This window comes from Artemia franciscana, chromosome 4, assembly GCF_032884065.1.
Source record: "Artemia franciscana chromosome 4, ASM3288406v1, whole genome shotgun sequence".
In the NCBI taxonomy this organism is placed as follows: domain Eukaryota; kingdom Metazoa; phylum Arthropoda; class Branchiopoda; order Anostraca; family Artemiidae; genus Artemia; species Artemia franciscana.
In genome coordinates this window covers 18,809,384-18,827,404 of record NC_088866.1, presented here as the reverse complement: position 1 = coordinate 18,827,404, position 18,021 = coordinate 18,809,384, and the positions used below count along the sequence as shown (strand labels likewise).

Genomic DNA, 18,021 nt, shown 5'->3' with positions numbered 1-18,021 from the left:
ATCTATTCAAATCTTTCATTCTGGTCTTGCTAGGACATTCAAATTATTTATAAACACGTTTTTCTCCTTTTTTCTGCAAAAGTGTAAATTTTTCCCGGTCATATTTAAAATAGAAAAAGAATATGAACAAATTAAAAATACTAATACCAATTGGAAAACCAATACCAATTGGAAACAAGAGCTAAGAGCTCATACGGCACTTGTGACGAGGTCGGAAGAGCCAAGAGCTCATTTGGCATAAGCTTTAACAAAATTCTAAGAATCAATAGACTGATTTAAAAGAAAAATCAGAGGCTTAATGCCGGTCGGGATTTAAAAAAAAGAGCTCTGAGACACGACAGCCTTCTAAATATCAAAATTCATTAAGATCCGATCACCCACTTGTAAGTTAAAAATACCTCATTTTCCTAATTTTTCCTCTACCTTCAGCCCCCCAGATGGTCGAATCGGGGGAAACAACTTCATCAAGACAATTTGTGCGGGTCCCTGACACACCTACGAATTTTGATCGTCCTAGCACATCCAGAAGCAACAAACTCGCCAAAGCGCTGGACCCCCCTAACTCCCCCAAAGAGAGCGGATCCAGTCCAGTCATGTCAATAACGTATCTACGACATTTGTCTATTCTACCCACTACGTTTCATCTCGATCTCTCCAATCTATATGTTTTCCAAGATTTTCGGTTGCCCCCTCCAATTCCCCCCCCCGTGTCACCAGATCTGGTCGGGATTCAAAATAAGAGGTCTGAGACATAAGTTCCGTCTAAATATAAAACTTCATTGATATCCGGTCACCCGTTCTTAAGTTAAAAATACCTCGGTTTTTCTATTTTTTCCGAATTAACACACCCCAACTCCCCCAAAGAGACTGGATCCGTTCATTTATGTCAATATACGTATCTAGAACATGTGCTTATTCTTCTCATCAAGTTTCATCCCGATCTCTCCACTCTAAGCGTTTTTATAGATTTTCGGTTTCCAAGATTGCTGTTTCCCCCTCCAGCCCCCTATGTCCCTGGATCCCATTCTAATTGAAAATACAACATCCGAGACATAGGATCTTTCTATATATCAAGTTTTATTAAGATCCGATCACCCATTCGTAAGATATAGATACCTGAATTTTCACGTTTTTCAAGATTTCTGGTTTCCCCCTCCAACTCCCCCAATGTCACCAGATCTAGTCGGGATGTAAAATAGGAGCTCTGAAGCACAAAATCCTTATAAATACCAAATTTCATTAAGATCTGGTCACCCGCACGTAAGTTAAAAATAACTCATTTTTTTCTAATTTTTCCGAATTACCCTCCCCCAACTCCCCCAAAGAGAGCACCCAGTCCAGTTATGTCAATCACAAACCTTGGACTTATGCTTATTCTTCCCATCAAGTTTCATCCTGATCTCTCCACTCTAAGCCTTTTGTAAGATTTCCTGTCCCCCCCCCCCCCCCAATGACACTGGATATGGTCGGGATTTAAAATAAGAGATCTGAGTTACGAGGTCCTTCTAAATATGAAATTTCATCAAGATCCGATCGCTCTTTCGTAAGTTAAACATACCTCATTTTTCTAATTTTTCAGGATTAACCGTCCTCCTAACTCACACAAAGAGAGCGGATCCACTCCGGTAATGTCAATCACGTATCTAGGACTTGTGCTTATTTTCCCCACCAAATTTCATCTCGATCCCTCCACTCTAAGCGTTTTCCAAGATTTTAGGTTTCTCCCTCCAACTCCCCCCTAATGTCACCGGATCCAGTCGGGAGTTAAAACAAGAGCTCTGAAACACGATATCCTTCTAAATATCAAATTTCATTAAGATAAAATCACCCGTTCGTAAGTTTAAAAAAACATAATTTTTTCTCTTTTTTCCAAATTAACCATTCCCCCACTCCCCCCCCAAGATGGTCGAATCGGGGAAAGGACTGTTTCTAACTTAATCTGGTATGGTCTCTGATACGTCTGTCAAATCTCATCGTCCTAGCTTATCTGGAAGCGCCTAAACAGCAAAACCGGGACTGACAGACAGATCGACAGACTGACAGAATTTACGATTGCTATATGTCACTTGGTGAATACCAAGTGCCATAAAAAATAAAGAAAATGATAAAAAAAAGCTTAAGAATACTAATTAAAGATACCCATAAATAGAACACCAAAAATCTGTTTATAAAAATACTTTGTCAAGATCTTTAACACGGAAAATAATGTGAAATAACGATTCAAGAATGACCATGAATTCTTACGTTCATAAAGGAGAAACACAATATATTATAAGCTTATCACAGGCAGCCCAATAGCGCTGCACAAGAAAAGAGCGATGTGGGCACAATGTATTGTTTTGTTTTTTTTGTTTTTTTTTTGTTCATTTACACCAGGGCACTTTGTATAGAAGGAGTTGTCGTAGAAACTTCGAAATGGACTCATTCGATTGAAAATCCGAAGTTCTAGTGCCCTTTTAAATAGTCGAAAGTGGTTGGAGGGCAGCCCCCCCCCCAAGCACATCATTTATCCAGACACATCCGATTACATTTTAAGATAGCTATTTTGTTCAGCGTAGTTGAAAGGTCTAGTAATTATATCTTTGACGATGACAAACCCCCACAGAGCTCTCAGGGTATGGGTTTTAATTTACACCCCGGGGCATATAAGGTATTTACGGAAAGGGTTGTCGAACAAACATGGAAATGGGCTCATTGGATTGGAAATAAGAAGTTCTAGAACCCTTTACAAATTTTTGAGATAGCTACTTGTTCAAAAACAGTCCAAAGATCACATAACAAGGCCTTTGGGGTTATTACAACCCCCAGAAGCAGTTCTCTTATTTTGAAGCAGGTATCGTTAGTTTTAATATACCAACACGTAAGCCATTCCGACACATAAAAGTGGGAAAGGTGGTTAGATTAATATGACATAAAATCATATCTAATCGAAGCAATAGTGTTGCCCAAATAAAAAGGAACTGCAAGTCTTTAGAAGAAGAAACAGAAAACAAAAACTTACCTCATTCGTTCCCATTGTTTCAATACTTGCGTTTTCAGGTGTAATAACCGAATTGACACTGGCCAATTTGAACTTCTGAAGCCTAAAAATAAGAAATAATATATAATAATAATATAACAATAATTTAATGATATAGTAATTAATATACAACAATAATATATAAGTAAGAATAGTGACGGAACCACTTGTATATGAGGCATTAAAGGTATTATCGAGACAGAACTTGTTGATGAGGTGCAAAAAGTGACTCTTTACGAGGGAATGAATCAAGGGAAGGGTTCGAAACCAAGTCTGCAACCATAGCGATTATTATATTTGAAAAGAGCGCTGAAAGGCACATCGAAAGGCGTGTTCATATTCACCTATCGAATTAATACAAAAGTACTTGAATTTAACCAGGGATTCAACCCTCAAAATTATGTTTTTTTGGCTAGATTTATGGTAGGCATATACACTTTCCCAGATTTAAGGGACAAGTTGATCAGTGGCATATTGCCGAATTCTACTTGCATAGGGGGATTTTGTCATTCTCTCGCGTTTGTGGCAATTTATGTTCGTTTAAGTTTGACTTGGTTACTTATTGAAATTTCTTTTGGTTTTTGGGCTTCATTTATTTATTGATAGTGATTTATGTTTTTTTACGCTTGAATTCTTATTTGACTTTATTTCTTCTCGTCATTGATTTAATAATTTTTTTTTACTTTTCTTTGAAAAATTTCTTTGGTGAAAAACTTCTCTTTTAATTAATCTCCCGAAAATCGTCTTCTAATGATCCGAAATGATTTGGATTGGACAGACTGTTTTTTATAAGGACTCGTTCTTGATGAAGTAACTACGGTCTTGATTAGCTTTTCACACTCAGGCTGCAAAGCTCCAATGTAAATATTTATAGATTGAAACAAGGCATTGAAGGCGGTCTTCTGGTGAGCAGCATTAAGGCATTGAAGTTTGGTGAACAGCAAGTAACCTCCCATCTGCGAGTTTAAGCAGTCATTTCAGGATTGTTGTATTCCATGGGCTTTGAAAAACGTATTTGCTGGCCACAATCATCCCAGACAAAGGCCAGACCATCCACCTGGATCAAAGATAGATTTTCACCAACGAAAAACTCTCTTAATTGTAGAAAAACACAATTACCAGAAAGATTGGTAGATTCAAGTTTGATCATCCTGAATAAATCCGTCCTCACTTTCCCATCATCCTTCTAAGGGTAATTTACGTAAACACAGAAGTATTCATCCAGGGTGTTGACAGTAAACCCATCTAGTAGTAAACTAAAGAATGTGTAATAAAAATTTACAACTATCCGAAAATTGTCATCCTTGTATAGAATTTTCTGTGTAATGTAATTCAGCTTGTTCTAAGAGGCTCTATTTCTTATACTACTTTCCAATCTTATGCTATTACTGTCAGTATTTGACTAGGTCCTAGTGGAAAAAGGCAATATTATGTTCCATGAAAAAAGAAGCAAGCTGTATATCCTCACTCTTGACAGCATTCTTCTTTCCTTGCCATTACTACCCGCGAATGCCTTTACACACAGTTTTTTCCACAACAATAACATCCTTCTTATGACCAATTCCACAGCAAGTTTTTTACGTCAATTCTGCTAAAAGCCAAAGATTGTGCAAAATGCTCGGCAAAAGCATTGTATGGAGCCTCAGCGACTTCTTTCAACCAGCCTTGAAATTCCTTCTCATTCGTCCTAAACTTCACAAGTTTCAATATCTTGTCCAATGCTATCTTTCTCTTTGTATCGTTTTTTTTGTGTGGAGACAATGGTGCCATCATAAATTGCTTCGTGGAGAAAAGGCAAACAACTTAAAGCGAAAGTAATTTTAGCAATCTATTAAAGAGGTCTAACCCAATAGGTTAGCTCATCATGAGGAAATTAAGTAGTCCCAAAAATGTTTCACGAGTGCTTCAATAAGGACTGTCAATGTACAACTATACCTTCAAAAAAAGGTTACATGGAAATAATGAGAAGCATGAAAGGTTCTTAGTATATAACGAAAAAAAGTCTTGAATGGTAAAAACCAATGTCTAAGCCTAGAAGTTCTCAGTCAGGGTACTGAACGTGGTCCACCCTTCTTACGTTCAAGTTAAAAAGAGAACACATAATTCTCACATTTTTGGATCCTAGTTGTTCAAAAAAGTGCCACATACCCAGCATTCTTAAAAAGTTAACCGTGACTTTTAAATTCAAACCAACGTTATTGTTTCCTTTTTTAGTTATCTTCACTGTTCCTTTTATGTTTGGATATATTGTATTGTTTTCCTGCACCGTCTTAGATTATGCTGTCTTAGGAAGGATTATGCGTCTATGATTTTGCTTCTGAATAATACTAAGTTCCATATAGTTATGCAACATCTTGCATTACTAAGTACGCCTGATTAACTTTTTACAATGGCGCTTTAGCACTTATAGCTAAAAAATAATCACTTTCAAATAAAAATCACGAAATATTTTGCTCTGACGTTTATATGAACTTCAATTTTCTATATCTCTTAGCTCCTAAGAACTTCAAACCGAAAATGTAGGTATCAAGTTTAGCCTAACCTAACGTATCTTATCAACCACCTTTGAACAAGAGCTTCTTTACCGGCATTCAGAAAGCTATGAAAAGCTTAACTTCAGAAAGCTAGACCATAACACTTCATACATTTATGCTTAATTTGGTAAAATCGTGAACATAAAATAGTGTTATTAGACAAAAGGGCAGAATAACTGAAATTAATTAAGGCTATAACAAAAGGTACAAATGGATACAATCAGAGGACGAGAAAAAAAAGAGAACATTAATGGTGATTCCCGTAAACAAAGGGACATTCCTTGATGTTCAAGCCAACGGACTTAACATTTCCCGTATAAGGTTTTCAGCCAAGGCGATTCCAATTGTAAACATTTTATTTTTTTTTTTGATCCGAAACTGTTTTAATGGGTTTCAGGCTTTTTTTGGTTACTATGAGCCGTGGTTCATCCGTAACTAGCTTGCAGCTACCACTGCAACCATGATGATTTAACAAATTACATTGCAAACCCACCAATGAGCCTGTATCAAAAGACCTCTTAGGTCAGCTGCCTAAATAGCAAAGACCACATTAAACACGTTCTCTTGATTTGTTTTCATCTGAATGACTTGCCTTGTTTCATGTTTTTCTTCAGGCCTGGTTGAACTTCCTTGAAGTGATGATTCCAGGAATGTTTTAATCTTGGTTTTAATAGTCAAGTATTTTATTGTAAGTCTCATTTTATATTTATCTGTGCTTTGCGGATAACAACTCTTAGATATAAAACCGAAATATTCATTTAGAAAAATTTTCATTATCTTATTTCTTATTGTTTGTATTATGGAAAAACAGTGTGGTCTTCGTCGTTATTTACAAGAACAAGGCAAGAAAATAGTGAGACCAAGTAAAGAGAATCGCTGTTGACAGCCTTTATGCTGGTTTACTTGATATTCCTTATCAGTTGCTTCTTTAAGAAATGAATATCTTATTTTAGGTCGTCGCCCGTCACTGGGTTTCGAGATCCAGATTGGCTCTTCCACTATTTATACTTCTACATCGCTTAAGTCCCTAGGGTTCCCATCCGGTATATCAGACCACGCATTACGCAAGTCTTAGGGAATTTTCTCCAGAGTGAAGGGTAGTTTTGATAAGAAAACGCTTGTCACCTCTATAACGTCTTTTTTCCTCCTCATGTTTTCTTCGAGGTTTTTCCCAAACACGGAAGCTTTTTCCGTTTGAAAACGAAGCAAATTCATTCAATGTTTGTTATTTTTTTTGCCTTTGAGAGAAAGGGGATTTGATAGATGACATAGATTCAACATGAGATATTTGAAAATTTCTTTATTTGACGTTAAAATCAAGAGAAAACGCACATCGCTGATGAATTCTGGTTTCTTTTTACCAGTAAATGCGACTCTGGTGTGGTTCGGATATTCGTCTATTTGAATGAGATTACTTACCCCATTATTCTTTCTTCGAGTGTGCCTTTGGTGATAAGGCGATAAACATTGACCACTCTTTTTTGACCAATTCTATGGGCTCGATCCATTGCCTGTAGATCTTTCTGTGGATTCCAGTCATGTTCAACAAAGATCACCTAGAAGAGGTTGTTCCTTTTTTATGAACTCTCAGTAGGTTCTCTAAGAAATTTGGCCTGTAATCTTCAAACGTTTAATGTGTATTTAAATATTCCATAAAATAAGTGAAAAACGGAAATTTTGAAAAGAACAAGAAAAGAACAATGAAAACATCAACGTTTTATAGAAAGAACCGTATAAGTTTAAAAATTTATCATTTAATAATTTAACAATTAATGATTGATTTAACTAACTAATTTAATTTATTAGTTTTTTTTACTCATCAGTTGATTAATTTAATGTCGTTAATTTAACTCAGTCATTTTCTAGTTTAAGAGGGAAGAAAAATAAATAAAAATAAAACCAACAACAACAAACATATCAGAAATCAGGTCATGATACACATAGAATGAATATGTGTTATTAGCTCCCCGCTTGATAAAATGTATGAAATATTTTACTTGCATCATTACTGTTTTCATATGACACTAAATAGCCCATTTTACACCTACATGTGGTACACTCAAAATAAGACAATTTTGGCTGCTGTTTAAGGCACGTTAAGCACATAGTTAAATTATCAATGTTTAAAACATGCTTTGAGCAAATTTGTACATTTCTCGTTCTTTCTTTAGATTCATAGCCCCATCAATAAGGATGATCTGCAACTAGTATGTGGGTTATTCTCCTTCTTAACACAATTACCATCTATCTATTAACACAGTATGTCATCTATATAAGACTATTCCAAGAATAAGACAATTGTGCCTCCTCTGAGCAAGTCATATCCACAAGAAATGCTTTTCTATGATGCGAGTACTGAGAGAGTTCAAACAACATCTTTTATCAAGCAATTGCTCGAATATTTTTTTTCTTTTTTTTTTGTAGTTTTGATGGTATAACAAATAGTGTCTAAAACAAAAGTCTTAAATTGTCTCGTATTTTCTTAGGACGAGGAATGTTGCTTGGCATTCCCTCTCTTTTATTCATTGTTTGTTGATTTACCTTTTGTGTTTTATTCATGTTTAGGACCGATAAAAAAAAATAATGTAATCCCACTTTTTCTGGTCGGCCCAATATCGTACCAAGAAATGGCTTAAGTTAAGACTTTAGGTCTCTGGTTATGTAGGTCTCTCCAACAAATACATATACTACTCAGTGCTATGCGATAAAATTTGCATTATCATATTTTTTTTGTTTAATTTGAAGACAAAAAAATCATGGAGACAACAAAAAGTGTTGCAGCTAACCTAAATGTTGCAGGAGTAACACTCTGACCAGGGATCCGAGGAAGGGATTTACAAATGTTATATTGGCTGCATATATTATATGTAGCGGATTGAACCTTATCCGTATTAATCGTTGGCAAAATTACGGATTAAATCTTAAAATATTTTCTTCCTCATGTATCTTCCTCCCTATGTATCTATCCCTAACTTTTCATAATCATATTTCTGCAGCTACTTTTTCCTATACTAATTACGAAACTACACCATTGTAATGAATTTTTATCTGTGAGGGCTGCTTAGCCGATCAAAAATTTCTTATCCTCACTCGTTTTGGAAACAAAAGAAATGTAGACAAATTACTCGGTTAGCCTAAGCTGCACATCAGAAAGCAATAATATGTACACCAACTAGGAAAGTTAGCAAGCCCTTCATCAACATAGACGAGTACGATATAACAACCGAAAGTTATGTTAAAGTCTCTATATTGCCTCAGACTTTTAATCCGAATTCTTTCTTTCAATGTGTACATTAAAGGTGAAGCTGTCAACCACTCGAAACCGTTTAAATAGCCATTTACAATCCCAAAACTTCCACTATAATCTTATCGAACCTAGTTGGTTCTACAAAACTATCGGTTAAGCCTCGTCTTGATTGAAATCTTTCAGCAGATTGGACAGCCAATCATAGTCTTTGAAATTTGAAAAGATTGTCCAATCATATTGTCTGTACAGTTAAAGCTGGTTGTCCAAATATGATCCACCGACAAAAAATGGTGCAGACAGGATAGATGATGTCAATCAAGACGAAGCTTGATCGAAGCAACGAATACTAAAGATAGACACTGCTAGAAATATAAGAAGGGTACATCAGGCAGAAAGAGTACGTAACCCTCAAGACGACTATCGTCTAACAATAAATCGTTAATCAAAGCTCTTTCAACTGTCTCTAATTCTGTTTCCCCGATTTTTCTGAAAGAAATACTTCTAACCATTAAATTCATTAAGATCCTATCACCCACTCGTAAGTTATAAATAGCTAATTTTTTCTAATTTTTCCTCTCCCTTTAGCCCCCCAGATGGTCGAATCTGGGAAAACGACTTTATCAAGTCAATTTGTTTATTGCTGAAGTTTCTAACCAATTAACCAAGAGGACGATCGCACTCTAAATGCCTGTTTTGCTTGTACCTTTCTCTCCATAGCGGATATGAAATCAAATATTTCGTACCCTCAAAAACATCCAAAGAAAATAGCAAGTATACCAACTAGCAAAAGATGCCAACCCCTCATCGAAATGATGACCAAGGCATAAGAGCCATTTGTTATTTACAAGTCCCTCCTTCCAAATTTTTTCTTCTTTAGTATGTATCAAAACACTAAAGTTGTCGATCCCTCATAATTTTTAAAATGGTATATCGCTTGAACACATTTTTGTAAGAAACAAAATCTGGTTCAAAAGCTGATTTTCTTGCCCCAGGCCAAATTCTTTATTAGTAAGCGATTAGGTTTGGTTTTGATTGTCCATCGAGTGCTAATAATACAATTGAAAATTTAGATGCGTATAAAATTAGAAGAGTTAATTTTAATGAAATTGTGAATAACCCGGTAGGACGAGATCTAAATAAAAACAAGAGCTAAGAGCTCATATGGCACTTGTGACGAGGCAAGAAGAGCTAAGAGCCAGGAGCTCATATGGTTTGAGCTCTAAAAAAATTCTAACAATCAATAGATTGATGTAAAAGGAAAATCAGAGGCTTAATACCGGTCAGGATTTAAAATAAGAGCTCTGAGTCACGATGTCCTTCTAAATATCAAAATTCAGTAAGATCCGATCACACACTCGTAAGTTATAAATGCCTCATTTTTTCTAATTTTTCAGAATTAACCCCCCCCCCCAACTACCCCAAAGCGAGCGGATCCGTTCCGGTTATGTCAATCATGTATCTAGGACTTGTGCTTATTTTTCCCCCGATCCCTCCACTCTAAGTGTTTTCCAAGATTTTAGGTTTCCCCCTCCCAACTTCCCCCCATGTCACCAGATCCGGTCGGGATTTAAAATAAGAGCTCTGAGAGCTCTAACAATCAATAGATTGATGTAAAAGGAAAATCAGAGGCTTAATACCGGTCAGGATTTAAAATAAGAGCTCTGAGTCACGATGTCCTTCTAAATATCCAAATTCAGTAAGACCCGATCACCCACTCGTAAGTTATAAATACCTCATTTTTTCTAATTTTTCAGAATTAACCCCCCCCCAACTACCCCAAAGAGAGCGGACCCGTTCCGGTTATGTCAATCATGTATCTAGGACTTGTGCTTATTTTTCCCACCAAGTTTCATCCCAATCCCTCCACTCTAAGTGTTTTCCAAGATTTTAGGTTTCCCCGTCCCAACTTCCCCCCAATGTCACCAGATCCGGTCGGGATTTAAAATAAGAGCTCTGAGTCACGATGTCCTTCTAAATAGTAAAATTCAGTAAGATCCAATCACCCACTCGTAAGTTATATATACCTCATTTTTTCTAATTTTTCAGAATTAACCCCCCCCCTCCAAACACCCCAAAGAGAGCAGATCCGTTCCGGTTATGTCAATCATGTATCTAGGACTTGTGCTTATTTTTTCCACCAAGTTTCATCCCGATCCCTCCACTCTAAGTGTTTTCCAAGATTTTAGGTTTTCCCCTCCCAAATCCCCCCCCCAATGTCGCCAGATCCAGTCGGGATTTAAAATAACAGCTCTGAGACACGATATCTTTCTAAACATCAAATTTCATTAAGATCTGATAAACCGTTCGTAAGTTAAAAATACTTCAATTTTTCTATTTTTTCCGAATTAACGGGCCCCCCACTCCCTCCCAGATTGTCAAATCGGGAAAACAACTATTTTTAATTTAATCTGGTCCGGTCCCTGATACGCCTGCCAAATTTCATCGTCCTAGCTTACCTGGAAGTGCCTAAAGTAGCAAAACCGGGACCGACAGACAGACAGACCAACAGAATTTGCGATTGCTATATATCACTTGGTTAATACCAAGTGCCATAATTCCAGAGAACATTTTGAAAAAATAATTAATAGTGTATTTGTGGAGGAAGTGGGACTTATGGGTTACGGAGCACGGTGGGGGAGGTCATTCCGATCGTGCACCTGATCGTACAGGGACTTAATTCTTTGTTTGATGGTATCGAGTTGCTATGTAGGAATTCACGTCCTGCAGTAATTGTCCTGTGTGAAACATTTTTGAGCAATGAAAATTAGCTGTTTATGGATATTCTAGGATGTCTATGGTTTTGAATATTATTATTCAAAACCATATATTATTCGATAATACAAGTATTATTGTCAGTAATTCTGTGCCTATTTGGTCTTAATAGAGTCAAGATTCAAAATACAGACAACCTATAGGACAGGTGCATCACCATATAAGAGATAAAAATATGACAGAACGAACGACTTGGCTGTCTAGTTGCAACTACTTGATCCAGACAGAGAGGGACTTCTTGAAAAATGAAAAATTGGTTGATATTTTTCCTTATTTAGATTTTTATCAACAGGTTTCCTATTACTAAGGGCTACCAGAATATAATGAAAACTTAATAGACGAACTGCAGTCTGCCTCTTCTATAAAAAAAAACAAAAAAAAAAGAAAAAAAAAAAAACATGGTGCACAATTTGTCTTGGTTCGACCCCTTTAATTATGAAGAGTAGCAACTTCTTCCTAGAAGTCCCTAGATTGATTCCCTGTGAGTCACAAGCTTAGATACTTTAAAAAAAAACATTGTGTAATTAACACTTACAGTGTCAGCTCCTGTTAGATTCAATCCGAGACCACCCACTTGTGTTGTCAGCAGCAAAACATCAATGGATGGATCCCCATTGAATCGATTGACTAAGGATTGACGCTGATTGGCTGGGACATTACCGTCAAGACGAAGATAGGTCAGTGACATGTGTTTCCTGTAAGCAGTTAAATATATATCATTTATGATATACAAATAGATACGACGCTTTGAGTGGAGGTCAAAAATTCGAAACAGTGCTTATTTGAGCGTTTTTTCCATGGGAGGCAGAGTCTATAAAACTTGCCTCAGAGGCCCTTCCCCCCACATCTGGGTCCAAGCATGGTCATTATTATACTAATGGCTAGGAAAGTGATCATGGAAATATATGTATATAAAGTTTCAAGAGCGATATACTGAAGAAAAATTTTAAAATCAACTCTTTTAAAATTATGTTATAAACTCTTTAAAAATTATATTAAAAAAGAAGAAGAAAAAACCCGAACAAAAACAGAAACCAAGAAATTTTTATTAAAAGCACTTGAATATTTTTACATAGGCGTTTTCACGTTTATATTCGGTTGATTTTAAATAAACTATTTATCTAATTATTTGCTGAGAAGTTATTACGTAAGTAACCTATATTTTGCAACATATTCTGACTGAAAACTTTCATCACATATTTAGTTTCTGATGAAAATAAAAAGATTAGGTTCTAAATCAAGGGAAATACATTATATCAGATGTTTTCTAATTTTGAATATTCAATAGATTCGGCGGAATAGTGAAAACTACTACTACTACTACCACTGACAACTCACTGCAGCACCAAGCCGCCTTAGGCAAACACAGCTACGCATGCACGTCCTCTATCCCAATCTATCCAAAGCCTCCATTCTTTACAACCTCCCAGGAAGTCCCCTTTTCTCTTAGATCTTTCCTTACGACATCCTTACACCCGAACCGGGGACGACCTGCTTTTGTTTTGCCCTAGGCGGTTGGTCGAGAAGGACAATCTTTGGCACTTTGTTAGCATTAATCCATAAAACTCGCCATAGCCATCTCAACTTTTCTCTCACTATGTCCTAGAAAGCGGGATTGAACAACGCTTTTCGCACAGCCTACTGTTTGATATACGGTCAGTCAGTTGAGTACCCAAAACATCCGTAGGCATTTTCTCTAGAAAACATCTAGCAAATCTTCTTCCGTTTTTACGGAGGGCCGACGCTTCAGAACCATACTTGACCACTGTCATCATTGTAGCTTAGAATATACTAATCTTTGCTTGGGGACCTATCTTCCTATCCTTCTAAACTTTTTTCAACTATGAAAAATCACCCTGGGCCTTGGCTATTTTACTTTTAACATCTTAACTGCAATCACCGTCTTTACTAATAATACTGAACCTGTCCACTTGATCAATCTTCTAGTTACCCAACATCACCTTTTCATCATCGCTTATTCCTAGCCTTGGCAACTTAGTCTTCTAAACATTAATTTTCAAACCTATTCTATCGCCCTGAACTCGCAAAATCTCTAAAAGTTCATCCATTTTGCTCGCGCTTTCATCTAGAATGCTTAGATCGTCAGCAATAGTTGCAACTGGTTTGAAATATTCTTTATTTTTAGCTTTCTTCCTTACTTTAGAGGAAGCTCCTGGCAAGCAAGCTACTGTATTTCAATCTGCGTTAATAGTTACGAAAACCTTTAAAGTACATGTTCCCTCTGAAGGAAGCAATTTTGCAGCAACCCTGAAGTCTTAACTTACACCCAAAGGACAATTATACCACCGGATTCACCACTCTTAGATCTATCCATTCGCTTAGTCATAATTATGATTTTACTCAGACTTTTTACTGGAGAAGGATCTAAACTTAGTTAAGAAATAGATGAATTGTCATTTTTCAACAATTTATTGGTGGCAAATTGGTAGCTGTAGCTCGTGCCGAAGGGACAACATACACGTATCATTGGATTCCTTGATCTCAACTACTCTATGACTAATAACCATTCTCTTTGTCAATCCATTTGGATTGGTCTTGGACCAATCCAGAATTATGGTATCCTTTGACTTTTTCTTAAAGCAGAATCTGAACTTGGTCAGAAAGTAGGATAACTATCTTTTCTTCAACGATTTTAAACAAATTTTCAAGTTATTTTTAATCCAAAAATCCCTGTTAATTTCACAATTTTGATTCGGAAGATGGATAGAACAGAACACAGCTATGGAGCATTAGAAAATTTTGCTTCTTTCATTGATAGATTAAAACAATAGGAGAGCAAAAAAAAAAAAAAAAAAAAAAAAAAAAACAATAGCCTATCAAAAGTTCCACAAAGAAAATAAGTCTTAAGTCAGAGCTTTCATTTAAACACAATTGGTAATTAAACGAGATAATTACAGACTACCAGAGGTACACTGAAACAAGTTATCACAGTTTCCAAATGCTGGGTTTGACTAAATGGACTGTTGCTTCATTTTCGGTATAAACTCGCATACATCACTGATGGACATGTGTTTCCTACAGACTGAATGATTTTTTTCTGCAGTTTTTTCCAATAAAATTTTATAAGCTTCAGTTACATTTAGTGAGGCTTACCTGGGAGGAATACTAACTGAATGACCAAGTTTGTAGTTGATAGGAATAGGCTTAGCCCTTTAAAATGATTATGGAGTATTTGCTGGAAAGTGGTTCATTGAAAAAGGAACGATGAAGGTGTTAATCATGCAGCATCAGTTTCTCATAACATCGTATAAAAAATCTAATACATTTAGATTAATAAATGGTTCCTGATCTTATTTCTTGCCTCCAAACTTCAACTGATCTGTTTACATTTTTTTTATTGCTCAAACATACCGAGAACTCAGCGTAAATATACGGGACTAGAATAAAAACAACAAAAGATGAGAAAGAAAGAAAGAAAGAAAGAAAGAGAGAGAGAGAGAGAGAGAGAGAGAGAGAGAGAGAGAGAGAGAGAGAGAGAGAGAGAGAGAGAGAGAGAGAGAGAGAGATTATAAGGTAAAGAAAGAAGACTCCTTTCTAAATCCTCACTTTTCAAACTTCATGGATTCAAAAAAAAAATTTTAAAATTAAAATTTCAAATTAAAAATTAAATTCTTCGAATTAAAAACATACAAAAAAAGCAAAAAAAAAAAATATCAGATTCTTGTCTCACTAATTATTACTTTACCTCATAAAATCAAGCTCTATTTCAGAATGTAAAACAAATTAACGTTCGGGAAAGTAAATAATAAACAAAATGTTCATTAAAATATTTTTTTTTTAATTCCGAGTCACTTAATCAAAGTACTTTTTGAAAGTTAAATTTTTTTTCCTATAAAAGATATGAACCAAAAAAGTTAATAGTACACTTAACAGTTATTACGTATAAAAATGACAGAGTATTCTGTAATAAATTTTGACTTGCCGTAAGTCGAAGATTTTTATTTTGATAATAAATGAGCTGCAAAGTTATCAAAAGTATTTCATCAACTATAGAAAGCAGGGAGCTTATCGAATCAATTAAATTGTAATTTGATTAGTATTCTAATAAAAGATTGTACCTCTTTATATCTTATAAATGCGCATTTTAAATAACAATATAAAATTTTCAAGCACATTTGTCAGAAGAAGAAAAGCCTACTACAATTAGCAAAACAATCAAATAATTCCTTATTATTTGAATTAATTTGCATCATAACATGTGTATTAAAAGCGGCCATTAGCCCTCTAACCCCTCTCCAACACTGAACAACACATACAAATATAGGTGAGGTATATAATGGTACTTACTTGAAAAGTTCATTCTCAATAATATCCAACATGCTTTTGAGCTGACAAAAAACAAGGGCTCTATGAGGTGCTACCACAGAATCGCCAATGTTTTCGCTTCCAATACCGCAGTCACCAAGAAGTTGTCTATAAAAAGGAACAGATAAGAGACACATTTACAGACGAAACTAATCCAAAGGTGCAGAATATTTAATACACATGATTATAATATGTGTGCAAGTGTGAATGAAAACTTATTTTATTTTGTATCCGAGTGTGAAGAGCTATCTGAATTGCGGAAGGAATGTTTTGCACGAAAGTTTAGGAGTGAATGTTGGCTAATTGAGTGGATGGCTGAGAGGGACACATGTGCTATTAAACAGTTGTGCAAGTTTCTTCGTGTAGGGATTCAACATAGGGAATCATGTTTGAGTGGATAGTTTGTTAGGTGTATTGTTTAGCAGTCAAAACGAGGTTGTATAGTTGTATTCTGTTCCTGAGTTATGTTTGTTGACTGTATTCTGTGCATTTTGGGGTTCTTTTGTTGTCCTTTTTGATTGTTTCGATTTATCTAAAGTTATATTTTGTTACTGAGCTTGTTTGTAGACTGTATTATGTGTTGCTATGGCCCGCAGGCTTTTTTGCAATAAATCTTCCTTATCTTATGGAGAAACCCTTGTTCTGATATGTGAAAGAACATATACAACATATAGCAGAGTAAAAGCGTCAAAACATCAATTATGATCAGACAGTCATTGACTTCAGTAGAGGAAAGAAGCTCTTTCTAAATTCGAAAAGAATGTTACAAATAGGCAAATACTACAATACTATATCAATAAATTATCATTTTGATATTACATTATAAATTATTACTAGAATATGGTGTATTTAAGGTTATAAGAATATTTTAAGGTTATGTTAATTTTGTCTTTGTTGAAACTTTATAAAAAAAAATCGTTCTGAAAGCACGCAGTTACTTTTTACATATCATTGTTCTTAGGACTAAAAGCCTAAGCTATCATTCAAATGAAGCTCCCTAGCTGATGAAGCGGTTCTTCACCGAATAAAAATTAGGCGTAAATAACACAAGGTACTACAAAAGCCAAAGAATAATTATGGAGAACACATCTCCGCTCAATGGAAAAAGGACACTTTTATTTAGCTTTTACATAATTTTTAATTCACATAATCTATGGCATTATGTAAATTTTACATAGTTAGACTCTACGTAGAAGATATATTTTTCTAAAAAAAATATATACGTTAGTATTTTTGATATCGAATATATATCTTTGAAAAGTATATATGTAATGTCTTATTGAGAAAGTCATTTAATATTTTTATATATATAACCTATGCGCATATTCACAAAGAAGTAGGTAAATAACACGAGAATCGTTTTCGCGATCCAAATTTCCCGCACGTGACATTTCGTGAAACAAAGCCATCAATGCTTTTCCGAGACACAAGGATTCCCACCCTTAGATTGCTACCTTTTTTCAGGCCAAGGGAACACCAAAAAGGTAAAACAATTAATAGTTCAAGAACAATGCTAACGGTATAGTTCACTCAGCAAAGTATCAAAAGGTAAATTTACGATTTCCAGTGAAGTGATTATACGCATACGAATATAATTATACTCTACCAAGCACAAGAAAGTAAGAGGAGGGTTGTTTGGATCAAATGGCCATTCCAAACGTCAATATTTTTTATGATATTTCATATTTCCACGGAATATAAGCGTTCTTTGCTACATTGAAAAACCTATCGCCTCTCCCCCGTCCTACACTTCCCCAAATATATTCAATATATTCAAGAAAAATCGTTCGTGGTACCATTTTATTTATTTATTTATAACGCACAAAATACAATGGAAAACTGTGGAGTAGAAAACAAAAACAAAAAAGAAAACCATAAACCCTATAAAGCAACCATAATCATACGATTCTATAATAAAATATAAATAAATTGACTCAATTCAAAAATAGATGGCCAAAGAGGGTCAAAAGTACTAATTGGCCCAGGGATGTATCGAAATTTAAAATTTACGATTTTCAGTGCATTAAGGCTAATGGTCTTAATTTGTGTCCAATGCTATTTCTCCTATGATAGAAAATCATGAATAACTTCTGCGATTTTGGTGATTTTGAACTGATTTTTTT

At 35.3% G+C, this 18,021-nt stretch overlaps 2 protein-coding genes across 2 annotated transcripts in view; one reads left to right on the top strand and one right to left on the bottom strand.

The window, feature by feature from the left end:
- Window positions 1–18,021, top strand: part of LOC136026099 (TATA-binding protein-associated factor 172-like) — a 246,494-nt gene that overhangs the window by 169,071 nt on the left and 59,402 nt on the right. The window lies entirely within an intron of this gene.
- The window catches only part of LOC136025609 (TATA-binding protein-associated factor 172-like), a 48,160-nt gene that overhangs the window by 8,785 nt on the left and 21,354 nt on the right, over window positions 1–18,021 (bottom strand). The window contains exons 5-8 of the mRNA XM_065701602.1: window positions 15,881–16,006; window positions 12,108–12,267; window positions 6,973–7,109; window positions 3,002–3,083 (exon numbers count right to left, since the gene is read on the bottom strand). Of these exons, the coding sequence (XP_065557674.1) occupies window positions 3,002–3,083; window positions 6,973–7,109; window positions 12,108–12,267; window positions 15,881–16,006 (505 nt within the window). The remainder of the gene's footprint in view (window positions 1–3,001; window positions 3,084–6,972; window positions 7,110–12,107; window positions 12,268–15,880; window positions 16,007–18,021) is intronic.